Source organism: Aspergillus affinis, assembly GCF_023601865.1.
Source record: "Aspergillus affinis strain CMG 70 chromosome Unknown NODE_90_length_157425_cov_88_179500, whole genome shotgun sequence".
Taxonomy (NCBI): domain Eukaryota; kingdom Fungi; phylum Ascomycota; class Eurotiomycetes; order Eurotiales; family Aspergillaceae; genus Aspergillus; species Aspergillus affinis.
Window position 1 is genome coordinate 1 of NW_026515871.1, and position 15,776 is coordinate 15,776.

At 49.7% G+C, this 15,776-nt stretch overlaps 5 protein-coding genes across 5 annotated transcripts; 3 read left to right on the forward strand and 2 right to left on the reverse strand.

Moving 5' to 3' along the window:
• Positions 1-871, forward strand: KD926_011136 (uncharacterized protein; the record flags this gene model as incomplete). Its single annotated transcript, XM_053103386.1, has 1 exon — positions 1-871. A coding segment is annotated over one exon (871 nt), but the record flags the coding sequence as incomplete, so codon positions are not given.
• Positions 872-1,673: 802 nt separating this feature from the next.
• KD926_011137 (putative MFS transporter) lies at positions 1,674-3,359 on the forward strand (the record flags this gene model as incomplete). The annotated part of the gene is made up of 2 exons (XM_053103387.1): positions 1,674-2,924; positions 2,985-3,359. 2 exons carry the CDS (start codon positions 1,674-1,676, stop codon positions 3,357-3,359), a joined length of 1,626 nt encoding a protein of 541 aa, XP_052953179.1.
• A 1,207-nt stretch (positions 3,360-4,566) lies between these two features.
• Positions 4,567-8,955, forward strand: KD926_011138 (uncharacterized protein; the record flags this gene model as incomplete). The annotated part of the gene is made up of 1 exon (XM_053103388.1): positions 4,567-8,955. The coding sequence occupies one exon, from the start codon at positions 4,567-4,569 to the stop codon at positions 8,953-8,955; it is 4,389 nt and encodes a 1,462-aa protein (XP_052953180.1).
• Positions 8,956-9,631: 676 nt separating this feature from the next.
• KD926_011139 (amino acid transporter) lies at positions 9,632-11,534 on the reverse strand (the record flags this gene model as incomplete). The annotated part of the gene is made up of 10 exons (XM_053103389.1): positions 9,632-9,715; positions 9,786-9,901; positions 9,971-9,998; positions 10,054-10,251; positions 10,304-10,518; positions 10,571-10,714; positions 10,774-11,105; positions 11,160-11,232; positions 11,287-11,300; positions 11,362-11,534. 10 exons carry the CDS (start codon positions 11,532-11,534, stop codon positions 9,632-9,634), a joined length of 1,377 nt encoding a protein of 458 aa, XP_052953181.1.
• Positions 11,535-12,797: 1,263 nt separating this feature from the next.
• Positions 12,798-14,875, reverse strand: KD926_011140 (sugar porter family MFS transporter; the record flags this gene model as incomplete). Its single annotated transcript, XM_053103390.1, has 5 exons — positions 12,798-13,133; positions 13,190-13,534; positions 13,594-13,861; positions 13,914-14,421; positions 14,482-14,875. 5 exons carry the CDS (start codon positions 14,873-14,875, stop codon positions 12,798-12,800), a joined length of 1,851 nt encoding a protein of 616 aa, XP_052953182.1.
• Positions 14,876-15,776: the final 901 nt, after the last annotated feature.

Here is a 15,776-nt window from a genome sequence, read left to right on the forward strand (position 1 = left end):
CCAAGGTCGTGAGCAGATCCTTGGTCCCGAGCATCCTGATACTCTTACCAGTGTCAGCCAACTGGGTTGGGTGCTTGCGCGACAGGGCAAGTATGAGGAGGCAGAGGCCATGCACCGACAAGCACTCCAAATTTATGAGCAGGTCCTTGGTCCTGAGCATCCTGATACTCTTGCCAGTGTCAGCAATCTTGGTTCAGTACTTGCACGACAGGGCAAGTATGAGGAGGCAGAGGCCATGCACCGACGGGATCTGGCAGGGTCAGAAAAGATCCTTGGTCCTGAGCATCCTGATACTCTTGCCAGTGTTAGCAATCTTGGTTCAGTACTTGATGACCAGGGCAAGTATGGGGAGGCAGAGGCCATGCACCGTCAAGCACTCCAAGGTTATGAGCAGGTCCTTGGTCCTAAGCATCCTGATACTCTAACCAGTGTTAGCAATCTTGGTTCAGTACTTGATGACCAGGGCAAGTATGAGGAGGCAGAGGCCATGCACCGACAAGCACTCCAAGGTTATGAGCAGGTCCTTGGTCCTGAGCATCCTGATACTCTAACAAGCATGCAAAACCTTGCCTTTACTCTAAAACAACTAGGGAAGGTCTCTGATGCCTTGAACTTTCTTAGGAAATGTGCAGGCCTCCGCCACAATATATTAGGCTCGCATCATCCACACGTTATATTCTCATTCAATGCCCTTCGTGACTGGGAAACAGCAGCAAACCAGCCCTCAGAAAGTCAGCAACTACGTGCTTTATTATATAGTCCGCCAAACCTAACCTCGGTGCAAACTATTGCCAAAGATCATATTGCCTCAGCTTCAAAACCCGTCGGCCGCAAACGGCGAGTCTTCATGAATTTCTTCCAAAGACGATGATATGCGGGTTTAATCTGGCGCTGTGTCCTAATTCAACCAAGACTCATGATGCAGCACCTGACTGAACTTGTTGCTGTTGCTAAAATTATACCCTAGTTCATCCTTTCCCCACCTGTAATGAACCTGACTTCTTCCTTTTCAGTCACAAACTACTACACACAAACACAACGCATATGTAACATGCCTGGCGAGATTTATAGTCAAATAGTTATGTATTGCAAGATAGATAAAGAATAAGCATAAAAAAGGTAAAAATTATGGGAATGGTAGTTAATATTCTTTAAGCGTGCGTCCCACGTATTCTGCACTAGAAGAGGTCTGTGTATCAAAACACACGCAGTGTAAAGGAAGCTGAAAATGTAAGAAAATTACAAAACGAGTCATAGCTTGCCAAGCGATTTAATGTCTGGTTTCTCTCATTGAGGGTTAGGTAAATAAACTTGGAATGTTCTAGGTGGGCAGGGCGGTTGTGCAAGCACTGCATCTAGCTCGTGGCGAGCGGCCGATCAACCGGCGGGAAAGGGTCGCCCTCTTTTTCGGCATCGTTGATTGCCGGTCAGATAAGACAGACGTTTATCATGCCTCAAGGAGAGATAGGCTGATAACTAGGGGATTACATGCTAAGATCTTCCCCACGGACCTTCGAAAAGCACCGACTAAACTCCAATCGCACTGGCGTCGTACGGGGGATTCCTTACTTATGTGCCCCCTCCGACCCATTTGCCGGCGGGGAGACGGTTCAGAGCCGTTCTCGACCAACATTAGACTCCATTTCAGAGCTTGATTCTTCAGTGCAGCTACCATGACGGCCCACCCCTCCGCCGATGCGGAGACGCAAGATGTAGGGGAGAAGGTTCCCACGTTGGTAGATCGGGTCGCGGATGAGAAATCGCTCTCCAAGGAAAAGTTTCGAGGTGACACCCACAGCGTGGCCGTCGGAGAACTGGATTCCTCTGGTGATGGGGAGGAATTTTTGCGCATCCACAATCTCCGGCGAGGCGATTTAGAGGAGCTCCTCCAGGACGAGCAAGCACAGAAGCGGCTGGTCCGTCGGGTGGACTGGTTGCTGATGCCGCTGCTTTGCGGCACCTATCTGCTGCAGTACATCGACAAGCAGGCGCTGTCCTACGGCGCCGTTTTCGATCTCTTCGACAACACGGGCATTAGTTCCGACCAGTATTCCTGGCTAGCCAGTATCTTCTATTTCGCCTACCTCAGCTGCGAGTGGCCAGCCAACTACCTGGCCCAACGCTTCCCCACGGGCACCTTCATCAGCATCTGTGTCATCTGCTGGGGCTCGATCCTCTGCTGCACTGCCGCCTCGCACAGCTTCGCCGGACTTGGGGTCTGTCGGTTCCTCTTGGGCGCCTTCGAGGCCCCCATCACACCGTGTTTCATGCTGCTTGTCAGTACCTGGTACACGCGGTCCGAGCAGCCCGTCCGGGCGGGACTTTTCTACTGTTTCAACGGCTTTGGCAGCATCGTCGGCGGTCTGTTGTTCTACGGCGTCGGTCAGGCCAAAGGATGGGATGTCTGGCGCATCATCTTCATCCTCTGTGGCGGCATCACCGTCTGCTGGGGAGTCGTTTTATTCTTCTTCCTGCCCAACACCATCGTCAGTGCCCAATTCTACACGGTCGAGCAAAAGGCCCTGTTGGTTGCCCGGAGCTACGGCAATCAAACGGGCAAGCAGACACGCATGATCAAAACGCCACAAGTCTGGGAGGCGCTGTCCGATCCGCAAGTCTGGCTTCTCTTCTTCTTTGTCTTGTTGAACGAGTGCGTCAATGGCGGACTGGCCAACTTCGGCAAGCTCATCGTCAAGGGATTCACGGGGGGTGACGCCCTCTTGACCACTGTCTATGGTATCCCGTACGGGGCCTGGCAGGCCGCATTCATCCTCAGCGGATCGTGGCTGGCCACACGGTTCACCAATATCCGGACGTACGTCATGATCGCCTACGTCTGTCCGACGCTGGTCGCCGCGTGTTTGTTCTGGAAGCTGCCGCGCGACGGGAGCCAGGAAAACGGACTCTTGATGGCGTACTATATTGTAAATCTCGCGACCCTTCCCTGAACGCGTTCCGTGAAGACCCCCTGACTGACCAAATAGGCTCCCTCATTTGTGTCCTCCCTCGTGCTAGCGCTCCAGCTGCCGGCGATGAACGTCAGCGGCTACACCAAACGGGTCACTAGCACCTCGTTTGTCTTTCTAGCCTACTGCGCTGGAAACATCATCGGCCCGCATGCCTTTCTCTCGACCGAGGCCCCTGTGTACCAGACCGGCTGTAAAGTTATCATCGCATGCACGTGCGGTCAGGTAGTCATCGCCGTCGCACTCCGATCGCTGCTCGTTCGGCGGAATAAAAAGCGAGATGAGCAAGCTCGTCACGCAGGACCGGGGACCGTCAGTGGAATGGGTACGGATGGATCCGTTTTGCAAGATCTGACTGATTTCGAGAACCGCAAGTTCCGATACTGCTATTGAGCGCTTTGATTTCTGGTTTATTCTGAGCCAATATACCTGCAATATGCCATGATAACGAAGTACGACAGGAGATGGTTGTTCTAGTCATCTTGTCAGTCATTTTATACTAGGAAAATAACAAAGAAAACATCATCTTCTCAGGGCTGGTCATCGTAGATGAAGGGCGTGAGATGCGTCGCGGAGAGGAGGGGAGAGAGAGATGTGACGAACTGACCGAGAACCACTATATAGAGCGATGCGCGTACCAAGTCGTTGACTTGGTATTCTGGTCTTTTTAGTAGCTCAGTTGGTAAAACGTCCAACAGACCTACTAAACGGTCTTGGCGGGTAGAAGCGCACCTACTCACTGCCAAGCCCGTGACAAGAGAGAGGGAGACGACGCGCCCGCGTACGAGTGCCTAGTGCCTAAGGCAGCAGATCCAAGCAAAAGCACGTGATCCACTCGCCGCGTCAGGCATCCAGGCTGCCGTCCCAGGTTCATGTTGTATGAAGATCGAATGCTTGTAGAATCTCTTGTCGTCGCTCCGGTCTGTGTCCATGAAGCTTTGAAGAATGCTTTGTCTATCAACTAGCAGGGTATACCGTCTTCAAGAACGCGGTGGGTATATATTTATCACGGAAGCTACAGGAACACTAACACTAACGCAACAACAAATGCAAACTCCAAGAACCTAGCAGTAAACATCCTTAATTACTCCAATGTCCCGAATACCTTTTCAACTTATCCGTAATCAACCGAGTCTTGATTGCAGCAATAACTTTTGACAGGGCGGTGGTTCCTGGTCAGGCAGCGAGGCCGCCGGCCGGCCGGACACCACGTGACTCCTGTGATTTGTTGGAACATCGGGACGTACCCTTCCGCCTGCCCTGGGGTTCGAGCTCGCTTAGTCATCACTTAGTAAGCTAGATATCTTCGATAGTTGGCCACATCGGCCACCCAATATACAACACATCCATCGTTTCCACAGGTTATGACCCCTCTAAGCTCAAGGAATTCGACTTCTTGCTAGATCAGGATATGCAGAATCGATTCCTGAAGCCCTGAGCAACTTGCTATACCAATTTTCTGCACCCTAAACCCGTACGAGGGGGGGCAGCATCAATTTCGTGGATTTACCCCTGGATCGGGACCACAACAAAAGCACCTTTTGCTAGAATGCCACCAAAAGCCTCACGAGGCACCAGATCAAACGAAATACCATTTCAAATGACAACTAGACACCATACATATGCGCCGGAGACACCCATATCTACCGACCGAAGATCGAACGATTCAGCCGACAAAGAACGATCGGGAGATCAACCATCTAACATGATGGAAGACATGCGGGCAGGATTACTCCGTCAATTACGTGAGGAGATGGCCCAGCAATTACGAGAAGAAATCAGGCGTGAAATGCATGCAGAGCAACATCAGCCCTCTACACAGCAGCAACACCAAGAAACCAATCGGGATACCTCCTACGAGCGAAATGCGGAGATTAGACAACTAGATCTTGTATACCGTGAGCAGGAACATATCCGGAAATTGGCCAAATCAAAGTTTGGAACCAGAAAACCAACTACTTTGAATGGAAGAGACAACTACACCACATGGCGCGATTCAATTCAAATGGATGCCCATATGATCGAGGCCAAGGAAATCCTTGATCAAACCAACCCACCAGACGGCAGCAACGAAATTGATATTGCCAGATGGCAGACAAAGAACGAGATCCTACATACAAGAATTCTCCAAACAATTGCATCCCATGTTCGAGAAACAATCAGCTGGGAAGATTCAACGCTAGCAGCCGAAATATGGGCTAGGATTACATCAACCTATGGCCTATCTGCAGCAGAGGAGCGAATTATGACTGTAAAAGCCCTATTGGATATCAACCCTCAAGGCAACTATCCAGCAATGATACGTGACTTTCAGCGAATTGCAGCAAAGCTCCGCAGAATGAATCTAACAACCGATGATTTGATTCACGATATTTTCATTTGTTCCCTAGGTCAATGGAACCAGAACTTCATTCGTACAAAGCTAGATGAGTTCTATTCCAGCGGCCGAGGACCGATCAAGAACCTGAACATAGCAACTCTTGCAGATCAACTAGTTGCTCGTGCACCTTCCTCAGCATCAAGCAACAAATATGTTCCTCAGAATCCTCAAGAATTCAAGCTTGAGACAAAACTCCGATTGAGCCCTACTGAATTGAAAGATTCTCCCCAAACGAAACGTGATAGTCAGGATCAAAGATCTACACGTACAAAGACACGATGTCAAGCATGTGGTAAAGGATACCATAAGCCAGATGACTGTTGGACACTTCATCCAGAAAAGGCTCCCAAACGCCATGAAAATCCAACATCAAATGCAACCACAAGTGATGAAAAGAATCAAGCAATCAGCAAGGAACTAGTTCTACGGAACAATTCCCAAGCAAACTCGATTATTGTGACCCAGATTAAGAAGCCTAATGAACCTCAATGGCTCTTAGATACTGCTGCAGACTTTCACGTATCAAATCGATATGATATATTCAGCAACCTCCAAGAATACAATGCAGCAATCGATGATGCTGGTAGTCATACACACCGGATTGCCGGAATCGGTACTATATCTGTCTATGGTATAGAGATCTCTGATGTTCGGTATTCACCAACTATGAAGGCGAACCTGCTATCCTTCCGTCAGCTGGATAAGCAGAATTTTGACATATCTCTACTCGGTGCAGTCAATGAGAAGTATTTCCTTATTAGAACACCTACAGGAGCGTCTCTCAGTGCTCACCCAGAGGAGAATACAGACCTTTATCAGGTCAAACCAATTGCGTGCGCAGTGAAATCAGAACACCGTACGAAAGATGTGCAAAGGAATGATCAAAAAGAAGACAATCCTGCTGCATTACCTACAGCAACTATGGAGGAATGGCATCGACGCCTATCCCACATCCATTTTCGCGCGATACTGAAACTTGCGCAACAGAAGATCTTGAAGATAAAAGGCCCAAAGACTTTAGCTTTCTGTGATATCTGCAGTCAAGCAAAACAGAAAAGACAGAGTACCAAGGACCCTGCTTCACGTGCCACAAAGATCCTGGCACGAATTCACATTGATATCGCAGGTGGTGGCGCCACATTAGATTGCAAAGATGAGGAAGCACCGCCAGGTATCAAGAATATTCGCTATTTTATGCTGATTACTGATGATGCCACTCGATTCCGATGGGTTTATACTCTTCGTACAAAGGATGAAGCTATTCCTACCTTTCAAGGATGGCTCAAGCACATTAAGAATCAAGGATTTAACTCACCAGCTTTCGTCCGAAGTGATCGCGAATTCATTACTGAAACAGTTAGAACGATCTGCCAGACCTATGGCATTGTTTGGGAACCCACTACAGCCGATTCTCCATGGCAAGATGGTGTAAGCGAGCGTGGAATTCAAACGGTTCTGCAACGTACGCGTGCAACCCTATACGATTCTGGATTACCACGTTGGCTCTGGCCACAAGCTCTACAGACTGCTGTCCATCATCTAAATCGAACTTCCACGAGAGTCCCACTGTACAATGACCGAAAGCCTATGGCACCAATAAGTGATCCCAATATTCAACCATGTACGCACATTACGCCATATTCAGCTTGGACGAATGGTACTGCTGATATCAAGCATCTTACCAAGTTCGGTTCACCTGCTTGGATGCACCTTCATGGAGCTTCAAAGTCTGCAGGCAAGCCAACAAGCAAGCTTGATCCTCGTGCAAAGAAAGTCCATGTTGTTGGATACCAAGGCTCCCACATTTATGTTGTCTGGGACCCTGAGATCAATCAGCTTCGCCAAACCAGCGACATTTCGATTAATGAGGAATTCAAACCTCTATTACAGAGATCTGAGACCAACGAACCTTCTAAGGTCTCAAACACCAGAGAAGACTTGCCCACAGAGGATGTTACAGCTATTACCTCTAGAGATGTGTTTTATCGACCAGCCAAAGGATTTGCAATCCTTAAATCAAGTGAATCACCTCTTCCCGAGCCAAAATCGTACCGCGAGGCTATCCAAGGCTCTGAATCAAAGCAGTGGCTTGAAGCAATGCAGGAGGAGGTTAACACCTTGAAAAGAAAACATTGTTGGGACTTAATTCGAAAGTCTGACATGCCTGCTGGCACACGCGCCATACCAGGCAGATGGGTTTACAAGAAGAAACTCAATCCTGATGATTCAATTCGTTACAAAACACGATGGGTTGTTAGGGGAAATCTCCTTGATAAATCAACTTTTGAAGGGACAACATACGCTCCAGTTATTGATCCTATTACCTCTCGTATCTTGCTTGCTGTCAGCGCCCAGAAAGGCTGGCATATCATTCAAGCAGATGCAGTTCTTGCATTTCTGAATGCAAAGCTAAAAGGTCATCCAATCTATATGCACCAACCGCTCGGATTTACCGAAGGGGAACCAGGCACTCTAGTTTGTTCACTCCGTCAGTCCCTTTACGGCCTTACTCCGTCTGCACGCCTATGGTATGATGATCTACGAGCTTATCTCGAATCTATTGGATTCAAAGTTTCACCTCATGACTCAGGTCTATTCGTACATGCTACAAAGAAGCTGTATATCACCACTCATGTTGATGACTTCATGATTATTGGAGAAGATGCTCAAGATGCTACACAAGCACTTGAAGACCTGAAATCTCGATTTGAAATTAAAGACGTGCCTGAAATCAAACGATATCTAGGCATGAATGTTAAGTTAATCCCTACGGGCATCCAACTGTCACAGGAAGACACTATCAATGAATTGATTGATTCTTTCGGGCTACACGATGCTCACCCAACCAAGTCACCTCTTGATCCTGGAACCGTCATTGATGATTCTCCAGATGTGACAATCAACATCAAGGAATTTCAGCGCGGCACAGGCAGCCTGCAGTATCTCGCTACAAAAACTAGGCCAGATATTAGTCGAGCAGCTTGCTTCCTTGCAGAATTCAATGCAGCACCTACAGCGAAATGCTGGGCAGCCCTTATGCATGTAATCAAGTATCTAAAGGGCACGCGCACCCTCGGGATCAAATATCAACATAATCCTACAGCTACAGCTGGCACAGGAACCCCAGAAGCTTACAGTGACTCTGATTGGGGAGGTCCGCACACCAAAGCCCGCAAATCAGTGGGTGGATACGTTTTCAAGCTTGCAGGAGGACCAATTGCCTGGCAAGCAAAACGTCAAACATGTGTAGCAACTAGCTCTAACGAAGCTGAGTACATTGCTGCATCAGAAACTTCACGAGAAGCCTGTTGGATCCGTGAAATCATGAAAGATCTTCGATTGTTCAACGAATCACCTGCGCCTTGCATTCCGATGCATATGGATAACAAAGGAGCTATTGACCTCACTACCTCTGACATGCAGACTAAAAGGTCAAAGCACATTGATATTCGATACCATTACACGCGTGATATGATTGATCAAGGCATCATTCAAGTCAAGCAGATCCCTACAGCCGATATGGTTGCAGATGGCTGCACCAAGCCTCTGGGATCTGAAGCCCACTCTCGTTTTGTTCAGCTACTTGGTCTTCAACGTGAAGACAAGTAATCTCTGTATTTACATTCGTTTTCATTCGTTTTCATGATGACTCGCTCGCTCGAGGGGGGGTGTTGGAACATCGGGACGTACCCTTCCGCCTGCCCTGGGGTTCGAGCTCGCTTAGTCATCACTTAGTAAGCTAGATATCTTCGATAGTTGGCCACATCGGCCACCCAATATACAACACATCCATCGTTTCCACATGATTCTCTCTCTTGCCTTCTCTCTTGCTCTCTTCTTGTATCTGTGTATACGGCTCTAGGCATTGTAGTAGTACATCGTGCAGCCTGAGTTCCCAACAGTCTCGATTTTATTTTGTATTACTCCGTTCCTATCCAACCATTATTCCATTTCCTTTCTGTGGTTGCCGGTAGATGCAGCACAAGAACTTATATATATCTCTCTTCCCTAACATTGGATCTTTTGGCCTAAACATATCGTGAAACCAACCATCACCCTTCAGCCAGTCTTCTGCACAGGTAGAAGATAATTCCGTAGGTACAGTACGTGCTACAATTGTATATACCTTACATCTTCATAGACAGACAATATTCGTGATTCAACTCAATTATGCAATTAACTTTACTTTCTAAATGTTTATATACATCAATTATACATGTACATGCTTCCTAGACCCATTCAACGTAGCTCAGCTGATACCAAATACCGAAGATTTCAAGTACGATCACGCATTGTTGGCGCACGAGAAACTGGCACTGCTGGGGTTATCGTGCAGCGCTTTACCCGAGACATACAGACCAAGTCCACACTATGATATATTAGCATGCGTTCAGAATAGACAGGCCGATGCATATATGCAGGGAAAGAGAGCAACATACCACAGTGCACGCAATGCCAATAATGATTAGGTTGAGGATCGTAAGTAAGCCTTTACGTAGGGAGGAGAAATAGCGTCCTTTGTTGAGGAAGAGCCAGAAGAAGCCGCTAGCGCCAACTGTTACATATTGTTAGTATTTGGCTTCCACTGAGGGAAAATATTGGGGAACCAGAATGGAAAACGTACAGGTAAACCAGCTGGCAAACAGCGATGCCTAGAACATGCAAGTTAGTCTCGATATCACCTCAATGAGCAAAGGTAAAACTAACCACTAGACTGAGAAGGTTGCTGAACACGGGAATAGCTTCGGCAATAACCCAAGCAATGATCCAAAGTGTCAGAGAGAGCAGCACCCAGGATCCGGTGGCCACCAGGTCCTTCTTGTGCATCCGGTCGCTGTTCCGGAAGATACGCACGTAGACATACTTGCAGACAAGATGGCCAACGACGACACCGCCGATGATAATCTACGATATCGTAAGCATTTGTCTAAATAAAACCAAGAGATCGAAGACTTACCGTCGGCAATGCAATACCATAAGCAACCTTCCGCACGATCGGACTGGCCGATCCCAAGGCGGGCGAAGTCACGTCGTCACCGGCATAGATGTAGATCACGACAGCAACGACAACGTATAGCGTGGTGTCAGTGGTTTGCAGCAGGAACAGAGCCTTGGGGTATTCCTTGGGGTCTTTTAGTTCGGATATAAAACCGAAGAAAGCCACATTTCCGGCTGGATCTCCATGTTAGCAAATTTCCCAACAGGCCAAGGAACTTGAACATACCGAAGGAGAAAACAATGTTGCAGACGGCCAGGAAGGCCTTGTAAAGACTGGTATCGACAGTGGCGTGGATCGGGCCATCCCATGGTTTATTGACACCGACACCAACCATGGCGATGATGACAGCCGAGACGATACTGACGAAAGCTAACAAACGGGTTAAAGATACATACGATGGGATTGCCAACACCGATCAGACAACTTACAAGCCACTGAAAGATAAGACAATTTGGTCGCCGTCCGCGGCAAGCAGAGGAGATACGAAACGACCAGGCTGATGACACCAAACACAATAGAGCAAGTGCCATGATCCGTGATCGAGTTCATAGCCACGGTAAAAGTCAGGATGTGGCTTGCCATGATAAACACCAGCAGCAAAAGCTGGCCGGTGCCCATAATTTCACGGCCGACAGCACCCAAGAGCACTTCACCAGCATCAGCCATACTCTGGATGTGCGGGTAGCGCTCCCGGAATTGTCCAATGACATAGCCGGTATAGGTAGCAATAGCGCCAATACCAATAATCAAGATAATGGCCCTGGACAAGGTTAGTAAACCCCTAGGTCAGGTCTCAGATAAACCAAGCACTTACGGCACAAGACCCAGAGCAGCCACCACTGCAGGCAGGGAGAGGATTCCCAGAGACACGGTCTCAGCAACCATCACTAAGATGGGTCAGTAATTAATTAACACGGCATATAAACTACGACAGGACTCACTGAAGCCGCATTGCCTAAACAATGACAGTTAATATATAAACAGCGGTGTTGCGTGCTAACAGGAGATGCACTTACCACCAGCTCAACACTTTGTACTTCACCTCGGCATACTCCTCGTCTCCGAAGGTATCCTGAGTGGTGTCGAGCGGATCCCGAGAGGTTTCAAGCGGATCCTTCTTGTCATGCTGCTTCTCAGCATCATGGGTGCCGGCCTCGGCCTCAAAATCGTACTGGTGAGTTGCTTGCATTTCTGCTGGTGTTTTGATGATTTGAATGTCAGGGTGCGTGAAGAGAAAAGGATTTGCTGCCGGGAATCAGATTCAACAGATTTTCTTTCCCATTTAACAAACAGAAAGGAGAGTTTCCGAATCTCTGCCGCACTGGCTAGTCGCGAAGAGGGGACAGAAAGAAAAGAAAAAAAAAAAAAAAAACAAAAACCGAGACCCACGAACAGAAGAGAATAATGGATATACCGATAACCTACTGGGCCATCCGACCAAGTCAAGGAAGCTAGCTACAGTGGAATCGCGAGATAAGGGAAAGCCGACAAAGAAAGTTCCAGGATCCAGGATCCAGAGCCAGCGAAGAGCTGAAACAACCACCGCCGATGGCCTGACTCACCCAGACCGTGAAATTCTGCAAATTCGGTGCCTGAGTGTGTGGGAGTCGCCGCTTTTCGTTAGGTAATGGGTGGCCCAAGGCATCCACCCCACGTGGGGCGCCCGCCAGGGGGTGTGTTCGGGGCCAATGGGAAGCCGCGGCAAGCTACAGCCGCCCGCCACCACGCTAGCCTGAATGGGCTAGATGCATGGGTCCTGCAGAATCATCATCCAATCACTGCTGATATATTCTGCCGGGCGGGACCTCGGCTGTTCGATTGGGCGATCTTCCTTGTTCGGGATGGAGATGCTCTCGCGATTCCACCTCCCTTGAACTATTCGAAGCATGCTCGATCGGATGGAGTCTTGTCTAGCTCGATTCCGGTTCTCAAAGGTTATTTCTGCTCCGTGGTCTCCATCTGCTAGACGAACCTGCGTTCGAGCCTGCCGCCCCTATCGCAGGGATCGACATACAGCTGTTTCGTCGGTGGACTCAATTAATAATGGAATCTGGCCGAGAGGGTCTGGGGCCGGGAATTCCTCGATCAGATACATGGGCAGATGAAAGAATTTTCCTTTACACGTGTGCCTTGGACTTGGACACGGTTTGATATCGAACCCCGGACTAAACTGGACTGGGAGCAATGAAATAGAAGGCATTATGAGTTCCACTAGGTTATCCATAGGACATAAGTAAAATAGTATATCGGGTATAAACGACAGCAATCTACTCCCCTTCAGCTTTCGGTCATCGCCGAAAAACCACGAAAGGAAAAACGAAAACAGAACCACAGAGAAACAACAAATTAGCTCATACACGTCCATCACAGCACATTAAACCACAACCTATCTAACGCAGCACACATACTAGAATCTCCCCGTCCCCTTGGCACTATTTATCCCCTTGGCGGTCTACTCATAATCGTAGAGCTGTTTCTGCGGCGGCACGTCGCCCCGCAGAATATACTTCCTGAAATACCACGGCAACATCCCCCAGTAATGGTTGATGTGTCTGCGCGTCGGGATGGAGAAGACCTGGTCCAGTTCTTCCAAAGACAGCGCTTTGGTTTCGGGAAGGCAGAAGTAACAGAAGATCCAGCCGAAGAAGTTCCACGCCGCGTACCATCCGAAGGCACCTTGCGGGGTGAAAGCGTCTCGCAGCGGCAGCCACGTGAGGGAGACGATGAAGTTGAAACCCCAGGTGGTGGCCGTGGCGAAGGACATACCTACATCACGGATATACAGAGGCTAAAGAGGTCGATTAGTCGCGAAAAGTATGCTCCGAACAGAGAAAAGAAACTTACGAAGGCTTCTGCAGAATAGGTGAAAGGTACCGGACCTTCACCGGGCGAGTACACAATCATGTACAGATAGATACCCGTGGCCACGCAAGCGGTTCGGGCCGTTTGCGAAGATTCAGGGATATAGAAAGAGAAACCGGTGAAGAGGAGGAAGAGCGACATCAGCGGGAACGTGGTCAGCAGCAGGTTCCGACGACCGAAGGTGTCGATCGTGTAGACGGCGGGCAAGGCGAAGATCCAGTTCGTGATACCGCAGCCCAGCGAGGTGACCAGGGCCACGCGACGGGACAGACCGGCATCGCGGAACATGGACGAGGAGTAATACATGATAGCGTTGACTCCGCAGAACTAATGAACGAAAGAGTCAGATTGCTACCGAACAAACGAGAGCTGCCAGAGGAACATACCTGCTGCATGAACATGACGAAGAAGGAAGACTGGGCGGCACGGCGGTTACGAGGCACGGTGAACATCTCCCGCCAGAGCTGCTTGCCCTCGCGCATCTTCTCTTCAATCTTCAATGCCGAGTGAATATAGTACAGGTCTCGAGCGGCCTGGAATTTTGAAGGACGCAGTTGACAGAGCGCGTTGAATGCATCCTGGTAGCGGTTCCGGATCATATACCATCGAGGGGACTCGGGGCAGAAATAAACCTGTGTACAAACAACCATTGGGCTGAAATGGAATTAGTCATCAGGGTTGAGATGGATATGAGAAAGGGACATACGGAATAGCAGTAGATCCTAGCATCAGTCGCCAATTCAGACCGACGAGGCTATCGCTGTGCACGTCCATGAAAGCGACCGACGCGATATAACCCAGCATGATACCGAAGGCTGTCCACATCTGCCACATCATCACCAGCGCGCCACGGATGTTAGACGGCGCGCACTCAGCACCGTACACGGGGGTGGTGGTGGATTTGGCACCGACAGCGAACCCTAGCAGGAATCGACCCAGCAACAAGTTCCACCAGGTGTGCGCCGCAGCCATCCAGAAGGAGGCGGCAAAGGAGATGAAGCAAGAGATGAAGATACAGCCCCGACGGCCAAACCAGCGATTCAGCGGCGCGGTCGTCCAACACCCGATGACGGCTGAGCAGAGATACGGCGCGCCGTTCAACAGGCCCTGCTGCCACCGATTGGTGACGTTGAACTCGTCAAAGTAAAACTCCTGCGCACCGTTGACGGCGGTTTGATCCATACCCTGCACGATAGCGGATCCAGCACAGAGAACTACATGACATTAGCCAACTCGAAAGGCCCCAATGTTGAGAGGGGAGGATGGGGGCTTACTGGTCATGAAGTACATCATCCATGGCTGGTGCCAGCGATGGGTCTTTTCGCGTCGCAACAGCTCTTTATCGCGTTCCTCCAACCCGTCCAACTGCTCGAAGATCTTCGGGTCCTGGGCCACTAGAGCGCCTTTCTTGAGATCCTCCAAGATATGCTCGAGGTTCTTTTCGCGGGCAAACTCCTCGACATCGCGGAACAGCTCCTCCTGGGACAGACCGGCAAGAGGGTTCTTGAGCTTCTTGTTCTGGGTCACCGGGGCAGCGTGATCTTTCTTCACATCGCGCGACCACTGGCGAGCCAGGTCCGCTGCATTCTCTTTCTCAATGGAGACAGACGACTCCAGGTGGTTGGAGGTCTCGACGGGAGCCTCAGGGTCGGAAGGTTTCTCACCCATGGCGAGGGGTCAATGAGGGGCAGATCGAGATCGAAGATCAGAAGAAAGACGATAGGCAAATGAGAGGGCACAGAGGAGAGAAAATTCTGGGGCAAGAGACATGCCCAGGGAGGCGATGCGGGCGCTTTTAACGTCGCCCGTTTGCCTCATGCAACAAACAGGGGGGTTAGCCATGGATGACATGCAACCTTCAGGCTCGAATAGAACAAAAGGGAAAAAAGGAAAAAGTTCTCCAAGGCTCCATCCCCGCAGAAAGTGACTGGTCTTTCTCCAGACTCCAGACTCACTCCTCGGGAGGGTCTCCCCACCGTCTCCAGGCCAAGAGGCTTAGAGTCCAAAGAAACGCAGCGTGGCGCTCTTAGGCTGCAGATGGCTTAATCCTGGCCGTCAGCCTGATGGGTTGAGGAGGGCGCGACGGCCAGTTCCGTGCAACCAGACCGGTTAAAAATGCCGCGTACGACGTCGACGGCGCAGGGGCAGGGCTGGTAGTGCTGGAAGATGGCCGAGCTTTAAGTCGGTGGCGCCGAGGGTTAAGTCGGTCTTCGTGTTGAGCCTTAAGTGTTGAACCAGTCGATATTGAACGGGAAAACCGGCGCCAAGATATACGAGACTGGGGAATCTGGGGGAGACAAAAGAGGTAAAAACAACTGGTCGATCCGAATGATGTTCTCATGAGTCAGACACGAGATTGAACAAACAACAGAGAAAAGCAGGCCACCCCTCCGACAGAACAGCGAATGCAGCAGGCAGAGAGTGCTCGGCATGCTTGGCGCCGAGGGAGTTTGACCAGTCATTGACAGCCAAGAGAAAAGGCCTTTGTCGAGTGATGATCCTGTCCATCTGTGGCAAGAAGTCTGCATTGCCATTCCAGCCTGACGGGAAAGAGGTCAGCTTGACCGGG